This window comes from Ascidiella aspersa, chromosome 1, assembly GCF_963924565.1.
Source record: "Ascidiella aspersa chromosome 1, kaAscAspe10.2, whole genome shotgun sequence".
Classification (NCBI taxonomy): Eukaryota; Metazoa; Chordata; class Ascidiacea; order Phlebobranchia; family Ascidiidae; genus Ascidiella; species Ascidiella aspersa.
The window spans coordinates 28,929,368-28,951,360 of NC_139447.1; the positions used below are offsets into that span (position 1 = coordinate 28,929,368).

Here is a 21,993-nt window from a genome sequence, read left to right on the forward strand (position 1 = left end):
AAAATTCTAAATAAAACAAATCACATAAATATACAAAACCAGTGATTCTAAACGAAGACTATAAATTAAATGAAGCAAAAGTACAAGATAAAACAGAACAAAAATTCCAAAGAGTGCCCAGCGCAGTGGTCTCCAAAACCTGTGGGTCATGACCCAAAGTGGGGTTTGTAAAATTTTTCTGGGGATGCCAAAGCTCGCCATATTTATTCTGTTTTAGTACGATTTTTGTATTTTGTTTTCTTTACGATAACGCCACACTAATAAATGTGACCATGTACATGGCAAAGATAGGCTTTTATTTCTTCTACAGAGAATAGGTGTTTTTAGCCTTAAGAATATTGAGTTACAATGATTTCAGCAAATAAATATTTAATATTGGACTTCGATGCACTTAACTTAACCACTCTGTCGAATTTTGTTAACCACTTGATCCGTTTTAAACCAAATGGCTTTGTTTACCGAAATTCAGCGCAATGAGCATAATAAAAACGAAACATTGTAAATTGCTTATGCTAAAAAGTAGAACATCAGGGTTATGCTTATAATGCAAAGTGAATAAATGCTGATACAAGGTTGAAAAACTAACACTATGCAGACACAACCAGCACACTAAACGCAATTTAGTGTTGAAAAACAATTGAAAATTTGTGTTCGTTCTTGTGCTAAATTCAAATTTATATATAAACTTCCAAAAAAAAATCATTTTGATGCAAATATATCAAAATAATATGTAGCCACAGTTCTGTGGAAATGTGTATAATTTACACATATTTGTTCGAACTAGTTAATCTGAAAACAAAATGGGGTCGCTATGTCACAATATAAAATTAGATTTTACATATTTAAAATCGGATTTGCTTATTAAAAAGGTTGGAGACATTGTCCTAGTGTAAAGTTAGCTACATTAAAAGTGACAATTAATATTAATGGTTATACTCACACTCTGGCCGCAAAAAAACTTCAGCGTATTTAGTTTCGCAACAAAATCAAAAACAAAAGTTGAACTGCAAGGTTAACGTTTGTTGAACAATTACAGAACAAAAGAAAACTTTCGTCGATTCTGACCAATAGTACGTCAAGTTTACACGAACAATGTTACAGGTATAAATTCTCCTAAAAGTTATTTTTTTGATTTTTTTGGTAACCGTTTTACTGCTTTACATCGTTTTATTAGTTTAAGCGGTTTTAAAGGAGACAATTAGACGTGCTGCATATTACTAGAGTTCAACTGCAAATCTAATTAGGCTTGGCTACCGTCTTTCTAGACGTTAGATGCTAAACTCGCCTTGTAAAAAAAATGCAGTCTATAGAAATCATCAAAGTCAAGATTTCTATAGAGACTTTGGAAATCATAATTTGTAAACCGTTTTCATTTTGTGTGTTTTTGCGTTACTTTTTATAATTCAAACCTTCACCATTGTTTCATACATGCTCTATACTTCTTTAAAACTTGTAATGTGGAAATGTGACGTCAGCGCCAAACCAAACTTCGTTCTAACACTAAGCCAGCCAGTGGTTCTAGGTGTGACCACTGTAGCGGATTAAACTCATCCGCTACAGTCTCTGTATACTTGTTCTTTTTTTTGGACTACTTCTATAATTATTTTTGGTACAACATTCATTAAAATTCGTTGCAAGTCATAAAATATTCATAATAGGACTATTGTACACAATGTTTTGGAATTATAATATAACGATCAAAACCAGGGAGTCGAACCGATTGACTTTTCCGGGTCAGTTTCAGTTCGGGTTGAATGTTTTTTTCGGATTCTGGTTCAGTTCCGGTTTCAAGCAATTTAAAAGATATTGTTATTTTAAAACCATTTCATAAAGTTCCGGTTTGAATACAATAGAGTTGGGTTAAATCTAAAAATGTGGGTCAATAAATGTAGAAAACAATCTTTGAATTGTAAGTCATTTAATCTAAGTTCCGCGACATATTAAAAAAAACCGAATTATTCAAAATATCTGAAAAATAAAAAAAATCCACGTTTTATTTAATCAATACCATTATTCATATTTTTTTAATAAAATTTGGAACATGGCGTAAGTTGACTGTGTAAAGACGTCATGCTAGAATCAACCGCTTTTGTTGACAGGTTCGGTTAAGGGTAAAAAAAATAATGCCGTGATTTGGTTTCGGATTGGAACGCGATGGCCTACTTTTACTTACAATTAAATTATCGTGTTTCGAAATCAAATACCGAGTATCAGACATTACAATACTAGCCTAGCTAGCCGGTATATCGGCGTTGCAAGCATATCGCACGACAATATCAGTCGAACTGTATTTATATTATTACAGTTTATTGCTCGCCAAAATAGCATATTGTGCAGTTTGTAATGCAATTTCTGTTGAATTAGACCAAGGGTAACCTAACTTTTTTATAAAGGACCGAATGAATGTAAGAACAGACAAGTTCACATAATTTCGCTTCTTTCTACTATAGTAGCCACTTCGTCATATTGTGTTTACACAGAGAATTTTTGTTTTTAATCGATGTGTCGTAACGGAAAATTTTCAGTAAAAATCTATGGCCTAAATTCTTTGCAATCCTTTAAATGTTTGCGTTACTCCTTGCAGCCAATGTGCAAACGATAAGCGGAAAGTTTTCGGTAAAATTCCGTTACGTAGATTTCTTGCAACCACATGCTAATGTTTGCGATATCCTTGCAGCGAATTGCAAAAATTCAAATTGCTGACACCAATTTTTATGCGTCAAGGTATTTACATCCGTTTTTTGTATATGTTTCAAAACACCGCGGTCTGAACATTAGTCGGTTTCCCCGGTCGTGCGATTTTCAAACTGTTGACATTTAACTGGAGTCAGAAGCTGTTTCGCAATCGCATTTTGACGTAAAATTTGTATGTTTCGCGTCAGAAATAAGTGTGAAAAAGGTTTAGACCACGCCTTGTTATCATGTGATATTTTGTTAAGTATTATAAGAATTAATGACGTAAATCTTTCTTTGTTCGCAGAAATTTTCTTAACTGATTCTCGTCTATAAATAGCGTGTTCAATCAATATAAAATGAAGAGGCTTTTAAAGCTTTTACTAAGACAGCAAAATTGACTGTTCATGTATCTGAACTAAAGGAAGAATTGGACCTGAATGGCCTCACGAAGACAGGCCATCTCAAATCTTGTAGGAGTGTGGTCGATTCATCTTGGCAATTATATAAATGAAGACTCAGTAATCAGACCCATACCCCCACACTACTTACGAAATTGGTTTAATGTTCTACTACAACATTATGATTTTCGTAAAGCACTTTGTTCAGCAAGAACTTTAAAACAATGTTATAATTCCTGAATATATTAATTGATATTTGTTTAACGACTTTTTACTAGACTACTTTCTTTAACAGTTATCTTTAATAGCTTTTGCATTCCTTTAAACAAAAATCTAGCGCTACGTAAATAACTTAAACCGATGCTTTACAGGACACATAAACTTTTAAATGTTTCCATCTTGACTGAGAAACTTAACTTATAGCATAATAAGTCGAAACACTTCACAATAGAAGTGATCTCCCGCTGACAATCAAATGTGAAAGATTTTTGCTTTTGAAACAGTGAACATTGAGACTGTTTAAAAAAACAGGTATAAAACATGAACCATAATTCATTTCCCAAAATTATACAGAAATTTCCGATTTCCGAATTCGACTTAAACAGAATTAGCTATAAACAGTGATTTGAGTTAATTTAACCTTAACAAAAACCTTAAGAGCTTCGAAAATTAACTGAACCAATGTATTGAAAGACGGAGTTTTAATAATAATACCAGATATAAAGGAGTCTTCTTTATTTTTCACATTTCTTAAAAAATAATTATTAACAAATTGACTTTCGTCTCTTCAGCAGTTATACTTTCAGCAGTTATTCTACACTGTTATGTTTGTGTTTTTTCAAACCTTTATTGCTGCTTTAAAGTAAATTGAACAGACAAAGGCAGAAACCTTAGACTTACAAAATAACCATAATTTAAAAGACAGGTATAAAACAAAATATTTTCTTAAAATATAACCAAAAATGTATTTTCTAATTGTTTTAAAAATGGTTTTGTTAAAGAATTTAGTTTACATTATCGGATCAATGGCATAAATAAATTAATTATTAAATATTATTTACTTGTGGATAATTTAATTTTAATTTAAATTTGAAGCAATAAATTCAACAAGGATTTAGGAACATGAAACCAAATCAAATGTATGCAGCAAGTGATGAAACTGAACAATCCAGAAACCAATGTGACAGCAATGAGTGAAATGTGGAAAATTCGAGATTCTATCAACGGAAAAACTGGACTCTTTCCTCCTGCAACAATAAAATAGTGTAAATAGATTTCAAATTGTGTCGGGGCTGACGGTAAAGTGCTTTGCAGATTGTAAGCTATTAACACAAGTTGAAACAAAATTGTTCTCACGGGTAAGTTGAGTTCCTGTTGTTTCGACTTGAGGATGTTTTTGACTTTGTCAGAAATGTTCCTCCACCATCCACCAATCCACAACAACTCGATATTGTGCAAGCAGTGAGCGAGTGAAGTGGCGATTGTTTCATCGACTTCATTCCATCGCAGATTCAGCAGCTTCATCTAGATACCAAAAAAATTAATTTTTAAATCAGCGAAAATCTGTGTCTCTGTGTTCTGTATGTTCGTCGCAACAGAAACGCGTAGGCTGCCTGGCGTGGCGAACTATTGCTGCTCTTTGTGGGATGAGACGGGGCATAAACGCGTCGCTATACGTTATTGTACCTTAATGAGAAAACACAGATACTAAGTCGAAGGTAATAATCGTGTGGAACAAAGGACGTCGAGCTACGGGCATCGCGATCCTTGCAAATTAAAACCGGACAAATCAAATTTGGAGAAGACGATAGAAAACACAAATATCAGCCTGTTTAGTTTAACGTAAAGCAATAAGTACGTTGTAAAAGTAAACAAAATATTGGTAAAAGACGTAAAATGTTTAGAGAATTTTATTCTAAGAAGTGTTTCTCAAAATTTTTTTTCTTTCGTGGCCCATTAATGCGAAAAAATTCTGTGGCCCAATAGTTTTATGAAAGAAAAAACAGTTAAATGGTTTAGAACAAAACACAGCAGAACATATTCAAAATAGAATATTTATTCAACCGTACATTAGTGAGATACTTGCGGCTGAACAATAAATTTACATTCCTTTTAAATTTCCTCCCCAAGTCATTATTCCTGTAAAATTAAATATAGTGACACAAATGAAACTAAATCTAGCTTTTGTAAATTGGTCTGTGTCCCACCTCAAATGTTCTTTAGCCCACCAGTGAGCCATGGCCCACTGGTTGAGAACCGCTGTTCTAAAGCGACTAAAATATTCGCAAATTAGCTTTTTTTACCAGGAATAGACCCCAGTATTTTAAGGAGTAAAAAGGAAAAATGTGCACAAGGAAGCGTCACAAACCGGTTGTTTAAGTTCCTTGATCGACTCGGCCAACGTTTGCATCGCAGCTTTTAAAAGCTTACAATCATAAAGTTCCAGCTCCGCAATATTGTGAACAGCAGCAGATATTACATGAGCACTCTCGTCATCAACTTTGTTGCGGCTAAGATCGAGTGATGCGATCTGTTGGTGAGATGGTTGAGAAAACTTTGGTTTTAATAAACATTTTATCACAGCGAAATTAACTTACATTTAGTAAAAGGACGGCCCCTGGAGTTTTGCTAAATAAAACACTTCTTTGTATGGCGTAATTACTCGACTAGATAAGTAGATATATTGCAACACAAGTCGAGAAGGTAGTCGGTGCCTGATTTTAAGTGTAGGAGTGCACCATGCTTCAGGCAACACGTCGAAACTTGTTGTGCCCAGGCAAACTTTTACTACTAAGGTTAAGGTTGCAGGGTGGCTGAATCGAGAGATATTTTGTATCTTTAGTTGCTAATTTTAGCATATTGTTAATCTTCTTCATACAAATGTATGTATACGATTGGAATGCAATAACCATCAATTGACTGTTATTAGGCAACAATTACAAATAATCGGCAGGGCAAAATGTAGTTGCCCCTTGTTTTCAAACGCTTTCAGGAATAGACGCAAGTGTTTGAAGTAAATATAAAAAAATATGCTTAAAAGAAAATGTGACACAAACCGGTTGATTTAGTTCCTTGATTGACTTGGCCAACGTTTGCATGGCAGCATTTGAAAGCTTACAATTATAAAGTCTCAGCTTTTCAATATTGCGGATGGCATCAGATATTGCACGAGCACTCTCATCATCAACTTTGTTGTTTTTAAGATCGAGTGATTTAATCTGTGGGTGAGATGAAACTTTGAATTTAATAAACATTTTTACAAAGAAGGTCAGGTTTACGCCACGGTAAGGATGCTCAAAGCACTATACCGGGGTATTATAGGTAAGTAGGTTTTCTAAAATTTTCGGAGACAAAAATGTTTTGAAAACCGCCAGTGGTTTTACAATTCAGCGTTAAAACAAATCCGATGAACACATTTTACAATCTCGTGGCAAACTATGGACGACTCGGTAAAATTCAAATATAAAATGTTGACGCCAATTGGTTTGATAAGAAATAAATTCATTGACAATCCCGTAACAACTAATAAATAGCACGAAATTGCAAAAACAAAATGCTTACACGATTTGCAGCACTATAAATAATAAGCCACATATTGCGCACATAAGAGCCAGTATTCTTTACGTTATTGGCATGGACGAGTCCTTACCGCTTTGCTTTCTTGCGTATTACTTTATGCGGGGATCGTATATAATAGGTATGACGTAATAACAGACAGGGCCAAATATTGTTCCCTCTTGTTTTTAAACTCAGGGGGCGTGACCCTTCGTTCCCCAGGAATAGACCAAAGTGTTTTGAACTAAATATTAAATATACGGTTCAAGGAAATGTCACAAACCGGTTGTTTTAGTTCCTTGATTGACTTTGCCAATGTTTGCAAGGCAGCATTTGAAAGCTCACATCCATCAAGTTCCAGCTTCTTGATATTGTGGATCGCAGCAGATATTGCACGAGCACTTTCATCATCAACTTTGTTGTAGCCAAGATCAAGTGATTTCATCTGTGGGCGAAATGAGAAACTTTGGATTTAATCAGTATTTTTACCAAAAAGGTCAGGGTTGGGATAAGAATATTCATACTACAATACCTAGATATTATAGGTTAGTAGGTCTCCAAGCTAAAATACCAAATCCAAGTATATTTTATTGTTTATTTGTTTAATTTTATTTTATATGGAAAATGATTATAACGTATCCTTTTGTGATATAATCATTTATTCGCAAAAGAGTTCTCTAACGCATTTATATTGTAAAAGTCAAAATCATTGGATGTTTGCAGCAATTTTGCGAAAATTGTAATGGTAAAAATATAAAATATATAGGTACAAAGGAATGTCACAAACCGGTTGTTTTAGTTCCGTGATTAACTTTATCAACGTTTGCATCGCAGTAGTTGAAAACTCGCACTTAAAAAGTTTCAGCTCTTCAATATTGTGGATGGCAGCAGATATTGCACGAGCACTCTCATCATTAACTTTGTTGTAGCCAAGATCGAGTGATTTGATCTGTGGGTGAGATGAAACTTTACATTTAATAAACATTTTAAATATTCACCAGCGCCCACTGGTGGTGGATATACCCCTAACAAATAAAGCAAGAGATTCTTTTTAATGTCGCGCCTATTTTGGGGCTCCCCCGACACACACAGCTATAAACACCATAAAGTGCCAGAAGAGCAAATTGTTACAGTATTTTTTGAAAAACTTCAACCTGGTTTATGGAAAACTTTAACATTCCTGTTCAGGTTCGTATTATATTGCAACTTAAATACGCCAGCGGCTTACCAGGCTACATGTAACTTCACTGTCAATCTCTTTTCAGTTAATCAATAGCACGAAATTGCAAAATATCTGTACGATTTTGCAGCACTATCTATATATTCTTATCACTTTGCATCCTATATGTATTTATTGATTTATGCGCGGAAGTGTATAACACTTGACGTAATAATACCCAGGGTCAAATTGTTGACCCTTGTTTTCAAACGCAGGGGCGCGACTCATTGTTCCCTAGGAATAGATGCCAGCGTTTTAAGGTGAAAATAAAATTTATGGCTAAGGAAATGGAACAAACCGGCTCTTTTAGTTCCTTGATTGACTTGGCCAACGTTTGCTTTGCAGCATTTGAAAGCTTACAATCATAAAGTGTTAGCCTTTTAATATTGTGGATGGCAGCAGATATTGCACGAGCACTCTCATCATCAACTTCATTGTAGGTAAGATCGAGTAATTCCATCTGTGGGTTAGATGAAACTTTGGATGTAATAAACACTTTGACCACAAAAGTCAGCTTTGGATAAGGATGTGCACAGTACAATAACTGGGTGTTATAGGTTAGTAATTTTCCAATCAAAATAACAAATACACGAAGGCCTATATTTTTTTATTTGTTTTTTTTTATTTTACAGAGGAACCTTTATTGATACAAAGAACATATTCTTAAAACACTTTCTAACATACTTGGTTAATGTAAAATATTGTTTTTTGGGTTGGTATTACGTGATCAGATAAACAGTCAAATAGGTTGAAAAAATGAAACATTGCTTTTTCAGTAGAGCGTAATAATTGCATTTCAATTACGCTGGGTGTAACCTTGCTGGATATTAGTTAGGAACCCTATAGCGTATTTTTTCGAGGTGTGGATTAGATATTCTACTTTGAGCACCGCTAGTTGGGCTTGGTGCTTGCTACGGGCTCCATATAGCAACTATTTACAATATACCACAGGTTTTACACCTTTGCGCCAATTTGACAATAACATTTGCGCAAATGAAAAGTATGGGAGCCGATCTACTTGTGACAGGTACCCACAAAGTCGCCATGAGAAGGCGACGGGACTCTGGCTACGGATTTTGGCTTGCCGTTTCTAATGCTTAAGGGTATCGAAAAGATATATTTTGTATTTAAAAAAAGTAAACATAAAATATATGGTTACAAGGAAATGTCACAAACCGGGTTTTTTAGTTCCTTGATTGACTTGGCCAATGTTTGCATCGCAGCTTTAGAAAGCTTACAATTCCAAAGACCAAGTTCCTTAATATTGTGGATGGCAGCAGATATTGCACGAGCACTCTCATCATCAACTCTGTTGTTGTTAAGATCGAGTGATTTGAGCTGTGTGTTAGATAAAACTTTAGATTTATTAAACAATTTAAACAATAATCATTGCCCACTGGTGGCGGGTATCCCCTATTATAAATTAAGCAAGTGATTGTTTAACATGTCCTGCCAATGTCCCTTACGTAAATAAAATAGGACACACTATGGCTACTAACCAGTATAAGAAAATTTTAAGGCATTTCCCAGAAAGAACTAACAAAATCAAGTTTTTTAGTAACATCATTGCCTTACTGGTTTATGAAGTAGAGAAATGGCGTAAGCAAGTTCTTGTAAATCATCACTTGTATTTTTGAATCGACGCAGATCTACTTGATCAAAATGTTGCAAGCAAAGAGACAGGCATGCCGCAACATCAGATGTTGGTAGCTTTGGTTCCAACACAACAAATTTATTAATGTTGAAAGTCCTCGACTAAAACCAAATATAAAATGTTTCAATATACAACTGTAACTCTAGAAATATAGTTGGCATGGTTTGTAACCTGTACTTAAACATAATAGCCTCGGTATTCCGAATAGTAAACGAGTTTTTGATTTCGATTTGGGGGCAAGTATGTGTGTGACAGGCTTCACCAAGTGTAGCGCGGTATAGCGAGTATTTATTGGATCTATTTCATACAACATTAAACATTGCTTTTTGGTTATCCGAACATTTTGGATTATACCTTGCAAACAAAACAGAGAGCTTAAAATTGTTTTAAAAAGTTGACAAAAACAGCGTCAAAAAGCCTTTTGTTGTACAAATAATAACAACTCAGTCATTCAGATAACTGCGATCCTTTTTAAAAAATATTTACGCTGTTGTTACCCAAGACATTTTATATAATTATATTGGCCATTAATCTATTTGTTTGGTTTGAAATGTTTCAGACAGATTTATGTCCGAAGCGTTATAAAAAATAATACATCGTAGAACTTTTTCGGACGTGACGTACAAAAAATTTTCCGACACGACGTCCGAAGAATTTAGGAATTATTCTTTTAGGTCTGGGTCTAATTCAGATGATTTAGATCAGAGATGTCCAACCTGCGGCCCGCTAGTCATTTTCACTCCCAAGTAGATTTTCAAACATTCAATATTAGCCTAATCAAAATGTACCAGTCAGCTTTTAGGGGCGCACTAATAGCATAGTATGGGTAAAAATTTTATATATATAACTCTAAAGGCCCGCTATAACTCTAAAGAGCAATACTTAATCTTGAAACTTAATACGTTCTGCAGCCCATTAAATTATTTCAAGTGTCAATGCGGCCCACTATAATAAAATGTTGGACATCCCTGATTTAGATCTTATTCTGACTGGTTCTTACTTTGTATGGCTTTTTATGTCAGTAGTCTTAATACCATGGTAATATAAACCATACTTATTTACAGTAATCTGCAGGTTAAGTCCGCAAACTGAATCTTACAGGCTTGTGCGGACTTACCCGGTAGGTGCGGACTTAAAGTTTTTAGTTATTTTTTCGGGTACACACAGTACAGTGGATAGCACAAAGAAATTAGGCTACTTCTCAGCACAATAAACTCTTGTTAGTCATAATCATTAGTGCCTGTTTGTACGTCTTAAAATTATAATTCACATTGTTCTAATGGTCATTTTAACACGTCATAGAGATTTATGTCAAACTTAACATTAATTAACTATTTAACTGTGTGATACGTAACGCTGCTTATATGCATACTAAAAAGGCGAGAAAAAGATTAATTACCAAGCGCCATATCACAAAAGCATGGTCCAAACCAAGGCAAAGTATGTGTGCCAAAAATTAAACATTTTTTTTCAACCTTGTTGCTCAGTTAATGTGCTGTTACAATCTCGCTTATTGTAACGTTACAGGTAATCACTCAAAAATACGAGCAAGGCTGTTGAGAACTATAATTTCTGTAGGGTGCCTCAATCCAAAAGGTTGCGAAACACTGGAATCAAAAAAATATAAGTGACCAACGAACAGCAAGCATGTTCAAATTGTTTGGTTATGATTACATTTTACGGCTACACCAAATAAACCACTTTACTAACGCTCATCAAGTTCGGATCCAGGGGGTGGCAAGAAAGACTAATTTTGGTATAGAGAAATCAGGTGGCACTGTATAAAGACAAATTGTATTTGATTCTCGACAAGCTTTCGCACAACCGTGCTTCATCAGGTCAAAGTATAAATGAAAACAATTGAAATGCACGTAAAAGCACAGGCGCAAGTAAAAGGCGATAAGAATGGTGACGTCTAACATATCCACAGGCACACGCTCGCAAAAGCGTGTTACTGACGCAAAAACAATTATGCTACGATGCCTGCGCTTCAAGGTACGATGGGTGTAGTACAGCCTGCTATGAGGTGTAGTGTGACATAAAGCCCAAATCCCGATTGAGCCCCACATTAATGGCATCGAACTTTTTAATTATGTTTTGTTTGACTGTGAGCCTCGCTTGGGTGCCGTTACTTACTTTTTTGATCACCGAAACTCTAAGGTCTTTTACACTGTGTGATCCTTGGTTAAAATGTTCGCCGACCTGCAGCCAATACTGGATAACAATCCTAAAACCGCTTCGATATTTCCTTTAAAGCCACTTATAAGTTATCGGCAACCGCGCAACATGTGCAACATAGTCATCTCCAGCAAATTTAAAGACGAAAAGCAAAACTTTGGTACCATGCCCTGCGGGAAAAGTCGTTGTGAACTGTGCTCACATATCAATAGAAGTCACATCATTGAAGGACCGAACGGCAGCAGCGTTGAAGTCGGCGGCAATTACAACTGCGATACCACCAATGCGGTTTACGCAATCACATGCGTAAAATGTCCCCGAACCATATACATTGGAGAAACTGGACAAACAATCAGAAAGCGCATGAATGGACATAAAAGTGACATAAGGCATGGACATATGGAGAAACCGGTCGGCGAACATTTTAACCAAGGATCACACAGTGTAAAAGACCTTAGAGTTTCGGTGATCAAAAAAGTAAGTAACGGCACCCAAGCGAGGCTCACAGTCGAACAAAACATAATTAAAAAGTTCGATGCCATTAATGTGGGGCTCAATCGGGATTTGGGCTTTATGTCACACTACACCTCATAGCAGGCTGTACTACACCCATCGTACCTTGAAGCGCAGGCATCGTAGCATAATTGTTTTTGCGTCAGTAACACGCTTTTGCGAGCATGTGCCTGTGGATATGTTAGACGTCACCATTCTTATCGCCTTTTACTTGCGCCTGTGCTTTTACGTGCATTTTAATTGTTTTCATTTATACTTTGACCTGATGAAGCACGGTTGTGCGAAAGCTTGTCGAGAATCAAATACAATTTGTCTTTATACAGTGCCACCTGATTTCTCTATTTAGAATTAGGACAAATACGGCCATATACAAAGATTAATTTTGGTATGTGTTAGGCCGATATAAAAGTCGCAGTACGTCCTTTAACATAACTTTTTAAAATGTTTTTTTTGCGAAATTGTAAGTTATATTTGCATTTCGTTTTCCGTGTTTTTAATATGAACATAACATATAAAGTACGACCCTACATAAATGACAATTTTTGCAAATTAAAAGTAATAAATGATAAAATATATCGCGCTTCTGGAAAGTACTGTTTTTTTACAGGATTTCACTGTGACTAAAGACTAACCCCCTTCTCTGATGGAATTTCAGAAAAATTAATCTAGTTAAAAAACATTTCACGCTTATAAACACCTGCGTTTAATTGCGCAAAAGTTCGGCGAGAGCAGCAAGTTTATGCAGCTTAAATGTTTTTCGACAATGCCTTGTGATGTTATCTTTAAACATTTGACCAAACGAAAATCAATTATCCCCACCTAGCACACATGTAGCACTATATGTGTGCCGCGATGCTTTCAAAATTGGAACACCCTGGCTTAAAATAGGCAACAATTAAAACTGTAGTTATTGATTTAGGTTATTTGAAACTTTTGAAGCGAACAGGCGGCAAATTTGTAATAAATTAAAATCAGAGTTGCCCCATTAAATCGTATAACGCGTGATGTTAAGGCCCTACGCTAGTAAATTTAGTGACCCAGGTCATCCTATAGTAAGCGAAGTCTTGCAAATTACGATGTAGATGAAAAATCTATCCAGGATGTTGGGAAAATAGAGAAGCTATTTGAAAACGATCTGCGAAAGCAAACAACTTCGAGAATCTATTGTTTGATTTTCTGAGCTAACACATATGCTGTGTATCTTTGAGTTAATCACATGCGCCAACCCAGTCTTTCGGTTCCATCTTTATTGACGGTTTTAAAAGAAAAGCAAATCGCTGAACAGCTCTCCATATTAGATAATTACTGTACAAAAATTGAAAAAAAATATTTTTGATAAACTTAAATCCCGATTTTTGGAGAATTTTTTGCGGACTTAACTGGGATGCGGACCTAAACGGGTGCGGACTTAAGCGGGAGATTACTGTATATATTGTCATTGTTTAGCACTTATTGTGTTTTTGCGATAAAGTGTTTCATTTTGTTTAACAACATAACTTCAAGTAAATTTTGTCAATTTATCGCGCTTATTGCAGCAGTAGTTACTTAACATCGCTGGTACTTAAAACACTAAACGAACAAAACTCTGTTTACCTGGAGAACTCAGGTATTTCATAATTGTTACCTTAATTTTATTTACAACAAGTTTTTCCATCAGATGGGTTTCATTATTTCCGATCCAGACATCACCATGCTTGAATATTTTGCCCTCATGGATAGCATATGAAGTCAAGACAAGCTCATTAATGTTGCACTTGGACAAAGCGTCTATTCCTGACTTGCCGATAATGTTTCCAGTAAGATTAAGTGTAGAAAACTATAACATAAGAACAAATAAGATGCAGATTTTTAATAAAGTATTTAAATTTCACTGAAACTTATTTGAAATGGTTACAATGTAAAAAATCAGTACAAAAATATTATTGTTAACCCTTTTGTTAAATGTTAAATAAATAAGCACCGGTCGTTTGTCAGATGCCTACAATAAATAAAGATTAGTATAAATAGCTCTCAAATAGACAAATAAAACACTTTTTTATTAGAATATTTATTAATGTCAAACCTTGGTGTTTGATAATCGCTCGGCAATGGACTTGGCTCCCTTTGCAGTTATTCCACAGCTGGATAATTTAAGACTGCCAATATTTGGCAAAACTTCAGCAACTATCGAAGTACCTTTATCTCCAATATTATTATTGGAAAGATCAAGTGTTGAAATCTATAATTTAGATCATGATAATAGGAAATATCAGTGCAAAACCATATTAAACAGCATAACATTAAATTTGCAGCAATATACATGAATAGTTTTAAAGTGACACTGGATACAATTCAACCTTGGTACTTTCCAGTCGAAGTGATTCCATGAAAAAGGAAAATCCTTTTCCTTGAAAGCAATTTATTCCAAAGTTTATTGAATCACTTTCGAATTCTTGTTCTAATAAAAAAAAATGTAAAATTGATAAAAATTTTCAAGTGTGAATGATATTCACAACCATGTAATCTTTATCTGATATGCTAAATTTAAAATTATAATTTCAAATTTAAAACTGCAATGTTACGTTAAAAAATAGAACTATTTTACTAAAATCAACTTAAAAAAAAGTATAAGGGAAAAATAGCAAGAATACCTTGCAATAAATAAAAATATAATTTACTATGACATATAAATCAAGCAGGAAACTGCTAAAACAGATTTAATCTTCACAAGCTTAATTTAGGATGTTATTATCACAACCACAATTGTGGTGTAAGTGCGTTTAAATATTGTTTGAACTCATAACAAAACTTTGGAGTAAACATTTGCCTATTGCTGTTGTAATACATTTATAGTACTTGCGTTAAATGTGGTCTCATTTAAACATTCACTTTTCTGGTGACCAATTACTTAATTGCTATGAACTTAGCCTTATTTATGTCAATTAAAAGTTATTGGGCAAGCGGCCAATATGTAATACCAGATGAAAATTTTTCCCAACTCACTTAAACGCTCTAATTTTCAAAGTAGCATCCCATCATACGCATTGGCCTCTCTCTAAGTGTGCTAAAAGGTGATTTAATATCAAACACAGCTTTACTTTAAATCATGTATTAAAACAGTAGTTGCATTCATTATGTTAACATATGCATATTACCGACTGACAAACAGACCATTGTTGTGACCAAGTTCAACTACATTACAATAATGTTTTTAAAAAATTCAAAGTATGGAAATATTTGCTTTGGGTTCATTTTGTTGTATTCCTCTCATTATATTTTGTGTAGTTATAATATGCATTACAATTCCCAATGGTTTCAGACATCATTGCTTTAAATTTTAGTTATTGAGTAAATATTTTGTAATTTTTACTTTGCAATTCATTGTTGTTTTGTGATAATAGGTGCTGAAGTTTCAATAATCCAGGTTGTTTTCACAAGAACAAAATGCGTGCGAATCACCAAAACGTGAACAGCTTTTAAAAATACACATAAGATTTTGCATATTATCATTGAAAAACTGTGTTGTGTCTTTTGTAATTTTGTCAAACTGTTTTTGACATTTTCGGCAAAAAATCAATTTTTATTACTGGCGCAATTAGTACAGTGTCCGGCGGCTATATTCATCTGCAGTGAGTCAGTATCTTCCATAAACACTAATTTAAAGTCAGGTTTGACTTTAAAATTACAGATTGAAGGCTATACGAAATTTTGCCGTTTTATAAAATTTGGAATTTTCAGCAAAAATTCAATTTTTAATACTACTGCAAATCAATATTAAAATGCAATCTCTAACTTGCTTTAGTTATTCGATAACTGTCTAATAAACAAGTATAAGGTCACCGCAAATGAATTTCACTTAAAAAACATAGATTAAACATAACCTAAAATTTCTCATTTTCACCCGATTTGCGATTTTCGTGGAAAATTCAACTCAATTTCCTCACACCAATACATGTTCAAATGAGTTTAAATTTTGTATATAGCGGTTATAGGTGTCTATCTATCAAAATTGATATGAGGCAGGTGGATTTGAAAAAAAGTGTTTTGGCGACCCGCCCTAATATATATACCTAGTTATTCTTTTCGTATAATAGCATTTTCTTTTATATAATGCAAAAGTAATTGCAGATTTAAAATCCTACTGTAAATCTGCGTCAAACCTATAGGTGCTTGTTATTAGCCTACAATATTTGTGGCTCCTGTATCATTAAACACTCAGGTTATATACCCATGTAGTTTAAAATAGCAAAACAATTAAACAAAATCAAACCTACTGTCACTAAATGCCAAGCTAACCGAAAAAGGAAACAACCTAAAGTTTACATTCTCGCAAAAAGCTTTGCTGTGATGTCAAAAAACAAAAGATAGTGGAGTCAAACCCATTTTAGCATAATTACCTTTGTTTCTGCTAATATCAAGTGATACAGTTTTGATTGAGAGTAGATAGACAAGACTGGGGACATCAGAAGGTAAGACACGTCCTTGAAACTTGATTTGACTCGGCAGGTACTCAGCAATTTTTTTATTTAGTTCTGGATCTCTCAGCTCATTCAACCAGCCACCGATGATTATAAGATTTTTTGTGTCGGTTGAACTAATTTGCTGCATAAACTGAACGGCAAATTCAACCAATTTGGATCTTTTGGCCTCACATATCTGATGGTTGGGCTCGCAACTGCATGCGGTGAGAAATGAGCTAACCGTTGAGCTCAGTTCAATGTTGAAATATCCAAACATGAATCTTGACACAACTTCCCACTGACTTTCAGGTAATCTAGGAAGAATGTCAGTAAATTCATCCAAAGTAGAATAAAACACCAAGTGAAGAGCTGAGAAGTTTTTCTGCAGTAACAAATGTGTAAAGCTTGCTTGTTTGAAGTCTTGCAGTATTTTTAAGCTAGCTTTATACCTGGCATCAGCGTAGTGAATAAGAAAGACATCTGCATCACTTTGATCCATGCCTACATGACTAAAGTTCTGGGCTGTAGACGTAAGATCGCCTTTTTTAAATCCATTCCATGCCAAAAGAGCAATTTTGCTTAAGTGGGCATGTTTTTCTCTGATGTGTTCACTTTCACAAAAATATTCCAGCCATGTGAGGGATTCTATTTCCATCTCTTTACCTTCTGCGAAAAGTTTGTTCGTTACAAACATGATGATTATGCAAAGAAAAGGAACGTAACACAAAACAGCAACATCTCTATTTCTTTGCAAATAGGCCATTACTAATGTAACCTGTTCGGGTATTTCACAGATTTGTTCACAAATATTTTTTTGTGAAGTAGCTGAAATACCTTCAAGGTTAAAGACTGATGCTGTTTGAATAAATTTAGTCATGTTATGAAATTGACCAGGTTTACAAGTAAAAACTTTTGTGGATTTTTTCCAAACTTTAGCTTTAAACAGCCTATTTAGATGAACATCAGCTGTTACTATTTCATCTAATGGCAATGGTTCATCTGTGAAGAAAGCATTAGTATTTGCTTTATCTAAATTTAAACCATCACACACCAATAGAACATTTTCACCGTCCCCAATGGCTTCCATTAAAGCCTTTTCTGTAGTTAGCTTGTGTCGAAATTTGATTTCTGTTCCATTTAAACACATTTGTAGAAGTGTAGTTTTGGTTTCGAAGTTAATTTCCTGACAAAAAACAAAGAAAATGTACTTGCATTTTGAAAATAACTTTTTCTCTAGAACCATTTCCACAATCATGTGAGTAAGAGTGGTTTTGCCAATACCATCTTGTCCGATAAACATAATGTTGTTGCTGTTGCGGTCAATGTAGTCCTGCCTGGCTTCTTCAGAGGCATGTTGTCCTGCATCTGACTCTGCTTGTTTAAAAGCCTGCTCTATCGCTTCACTGATTCCGAGGCTTTCTGTTTCAAGTGATAAAAGTTGGTGGAAATCTTCTGGTTTGCTGTAATGTCCTTCTTTATTGAGTTGTTCGACAGATTTTGGTTCATTTTTAGTTAATGTAATAGGCACCAGCTGAATTGGGTGCTCACGATCAAGTTTGAATGGTACATTTCTTATACCTGATATTAATTGCACATGTTTACGCAATTTCCTTCTTTGCCTTAGTTGCCATACTAAAAATGCATTTCAAAAATTATGTGTTAGCATAGACAAAAGTGTATTGGAGATACTGATAATAATCATCATAACTTACATTTGTCCGGAAGAAACTGCAAAGCTCTAGTTAATAAAGAAGGTCTTGATTGATAGGCCAACGTATGTCGATTTGCATCTGGTTGTTCGTGACTTGTATCTGAAAAAAAAAAAAAAAAGTAAGGAATTTTAGCTTGACTTCATTCATTACAGACACAATAAAAATCAGCGTATTTGTTATAGTTTTCAAAAACAACAAGGTGGGGATCAGGGGCGTATTTAGAAAATCAAAATGGGGGGGGGTTCCCAAAATTTAAACTTAGGAAATTCCCCTATTTTGCGTCTATCGTTATTAAATAATGACTGTATAAACTAGTGATAGGTATGACAAAAATGCTTGAGGGCCATAAGTTTCTGACAACTTCAGGCAAAGATAATTTTTTAGTTTGACAACATTACAATTTTTTTTAGTTTTTTAAGATTAAATTTAGAAAAAAATATTTTTAGGTTTATAAGTTGCATGCAAAATTACCTTTTTTCTTTCTGTTTTCCTTCTTTGCTCTGGTAACCTTTGCTAGTTTCTTAAAACTTGATCTTGAGCGTTTGTTTAATGGGGAATCCCCCTTTATCCTGCTCCTGGCATCCGAATGTTGACTGGTTAAGGGATTATCATCGGGGCCACAAGAGGAAATATCCTGATCAAAGCTTGATTCTAAACAGCAGTACAAAAGTTTTTAAAAAATATCTGAATTTATTGATTAAATCGACTCAAACTACTTTGTACATTTGAACACATTAGAAATTACCTTGGTTAGAAGTCCCTGCTCCAGGTTGTTCTGCAGATTCATGCTAAATACATACATTGAAATCAAGATTATAAAGAGCTAGGCACATCTTAAGTGCAAAACAATCAAAATGTTTTGTTTGCATTGTTGCATTATGAATCAATAAAAATTTTGTACTAAATTTAATAGTTGATCGTTAATCATATAATATACCCAACAAAAAAATATTAAAATATTATAATTATTCAGTGGTGGGATTCAGCCGGTTTTATTCAGTGGTGGGATTCAGCCGGTTCGCACCGGTTCCATAGAACCATCTCAAGAAATTTTATGAGATAAGCGAACCGGTTAACATGAGACCCCACAATAAGAGCTAAAAAGCAACAGTACCTAAAGCAGAAAAATGTATGAAATCAAAGTATTTAGACCAGACCTGGACAACATACGGAACGCCATGCAATTTAATCCCGCCTATGGCTAATTTTGTTAAAATACATATAGGCTAAACGAAAACAATGGCGAGTTTCTACATGTTTGTTTATATCCGGAGCTGGAGCTAAGCATTTTCTCTTGAGCCAGAGCCAGAGCCAGAGCCGGAGCCATTTTTATAATTTTTGTGGAGCTGGAGCCGGACCTATTTTCATTATTGTTGTGGAGCTGGAGTTGGAGCTGGAGCTGGAGCCGGAGCCATTTTTGTTATTTTTGTTGAGCTGGAGCCATTTTGCAATTTGTGGTGCTAAAGCTATGAAATTATATTTTGCTCCATCTCCAATGTTAGTTAGCCAAAAGCAATTTTTAAACTGGCCATTGGATAAGTGAATGGTGGCAACGGAGCTGAAGCCGGGGTCATTGGGTCTGTGTTTGATGGCTCCGGAGCCATTGGGTTCGTGTTTGATGGCTCCGGAGCTGGAGCCAAAGGATATGAGTTTACGACTCCTGAGCTGAAGCCGGAGCCATTGGATAAGTGCCTGATGGCTCCGGAGCTGGAGCTAATGCTATTTTACGGTGGCTCCCCAGCACTGGTTGTAACATAAATAAACACTCTTTCCAGGACGGATCTATAACCCCGCCGAATATCATGTTAGCCTGTTTTATAGACTGAAAAGAAAATTGGTTTCGCGTTTCCCGCAAATCTATTTTGTTTTTCTCTAAGTTACACGCGTTTTTTGGCGTCTTTTTAGACAAAAGTCGCCCTTTGTACTGTGACTCTTTCAAACGAAAGTTTGTTAAACTTAGCCTAATATTCTGTCTGAAAAATCTATAAACGAAATTAGTACAATGGGCGTTTTCCAACCTCTGAAACATAGCCTACTTGTCAACCAAATGTGGTTAATGCCATGTTTTTCTTTTTTTCCGATTTATACCATTGTGGCAACATGTCAAATTGTTTAGCAAACACTTGGGCAACGTAAACCTCAAGAAGCAACAAAGGCATTTTTCGTTAGTCTGTGCAAAATTTTCTTGTATTTTACCTTTGGGCTGCTGCATACGTTAACGCACCTGTCCACTTGGTTAATGCCTTCAACAAATGTACATATATTTTATCTGTGATTAATGTGTGACGTCCCCCTCTAAATCTAAAACATTTTGAACCAAATAGCCGCGATTTTTTTGCGCTTTGTGTGATGTCTTGTCGCCTTCAAATTGTCTACAGTTACATTTGCGCACAATTCCCTAAGTAATAACATGGTATTTAGCATGGTTTATAGCGTCAAGTATGACGTCATATTACGTAAGTTTGAGATCCTATTTTAGACCTGGTCCTCCTCAACATTTGGTTTCGCATGATGCTAGCGGCAAAAATATTTGTCCACCCCTGCCGGAGATTGACCGACGCCTTTAGATTGCCGCTGTCAATATTTTGGAGATATTGCCCAAACCAATCCAGCGCGCCTACTTCGCCCAGGTGCTGATTTGGCACCAGATTTTAGGCTCTATTTAGGCACGTAGGGTTATTGGTGGGGTAAGAAAATGGTTAAAGTGAAAATTGTTAGGTGAGTTAGTGATTAGGTAAAGTGTTGTTTAGGCCTAATGCTGACCATTTAGATCTTGTTCCAAACGATTTAGGATATATTCCGATTTTATTAGATATTACTTCTAGTATGGTTTTATTCCGAACTGTATTTATTCCGACGTTGATGTTGTTCTTATTTCGGTTATGGCCTAGGTCGGTTAGCATTACTTGTTACTGTCAATGGATTTTTGCATCTTATCCGCCACACCGTTTTTTCAGTCTTTTATTTTAATATGCAATAGTCAAGTTTACACGTAACAGTTATACATTGTGTTAATTTTTATAATTGTAGTTAGTCTAAAAAGTCATCAGACGACTACTGAAAAATATGACTTTAACCCTTTACAAAATTAAGAATTGTTGCCTCTTTTGCGCCACCTTTTCTAACTAACCATTGTGGTGTTTTTTTACTGTGGTGTTTTGTTTGCGACTATTTTGAAACGCTAGATATTGCTAATTTAGCGTTCATCCTTAAACCTCAGTTTTTGACATAATGGAGCCGGAGCAGTGGCATTAATAAACTCCAGAACTGGAGCTAACCATGATAAAAGAGAGCTCCGGAGCTGCTTGCTTCGAATTCCCGAACAGAACCGGCTAAATAATATGACTTTTGTGATAGAACCGGCGGATAAAATATTTGAATCCCACCACTGTATATAATATATATATATATATTAAGAAATAAGTAACTGTCAACAAACAACTTGATTAAGGTTGTGACCAACTGTGTCTTCAAAGCAACATTTTATTTCTTGAAAACCACTTGAAATTTGAATAACAGGATGCAGACTTACCTCAAAATGTATGTTTCTTGTTTGTTCTTTAGACATTTTTACAGTTTAAACAAATTTGTAAAATTAACACATGTTTACAAACCCTCAGAATCTATTAAAAATTTTCACATATCTGCA

General features: G+C 34.9%; 1 protein-coding gene across 1 annotated transcript; it reads right to left on the bottom strand.

Moving 5' to 3' along the window:
- Nucleotides 1-3,863: 3,863 nt before the first annotated feature.
- Nucleotides 3,864-21,993, bottom strand: LOC146169308 (NACHT, LRR and PYD domains-containing protein 3-like). The gene is made up of 17 exons (XM_083389014.1): nucleotides 21,877-21,993; nucleotides 19,090-19,132; nucleotides 18,816-18,995; nucleotides 18,345-18,443; nucleotides 16,570-18,264; nucleotides 14,530-14,630; nucleotides 14,256-14,411; nucleotides 13,818-14,009; nucleotides 9,424-9,603; nucleotides 9,025-9,186; nucleotides 8,147-8,308; nucleotides 7,417-7,578; nucleotides 6,913-7,074; nucleotides 6,131-6,292; nucleotides 5,443-5,604; nucleotides 4,431-4,598; nucleotides 3,864-4,321 (listed from the first exon to the last, which is right to left on the bottom strand). The coding sequence occupies exons 1-17, from the start codon at nucleotides 21,910-21,912 to the stop codon at nucleotides 4,295-4,297; spliced, it is 3,849 nt and encodes a 1,282-aa protein (XP_083245140.1). The 5' UTR covers nucleotides 21,913-21,993; the 3' UTR covers nucleotides 3,864-4,294.

What these genes read in the sequence shown, in the direction of transcription:
- LOC146169308 (XM_083389014.1), bottom strand. Translation starts at nt 21,912, where the DNA reads ATGTCTAAAGAACAAACAAGAAACATACATTTTGAG. An exon ending in CAAGAAACATACATTTTGAG is followed by an intron (nt 19,133 to 21,876) that starts GTAAGTCTGCAT and finishes GTATGTATTTAG; the next exon opens with CATGAATCTGCAGAACAACC. An exon ending in TCAAGGAACTAAAAGAGCCG is followed by an intron (nt 7,579 to 8,146) that starts GTTTGTTCCATT and finishes TCTCACCCACAG; the next exon opens with ATCAAATCACTCGATCTTGG.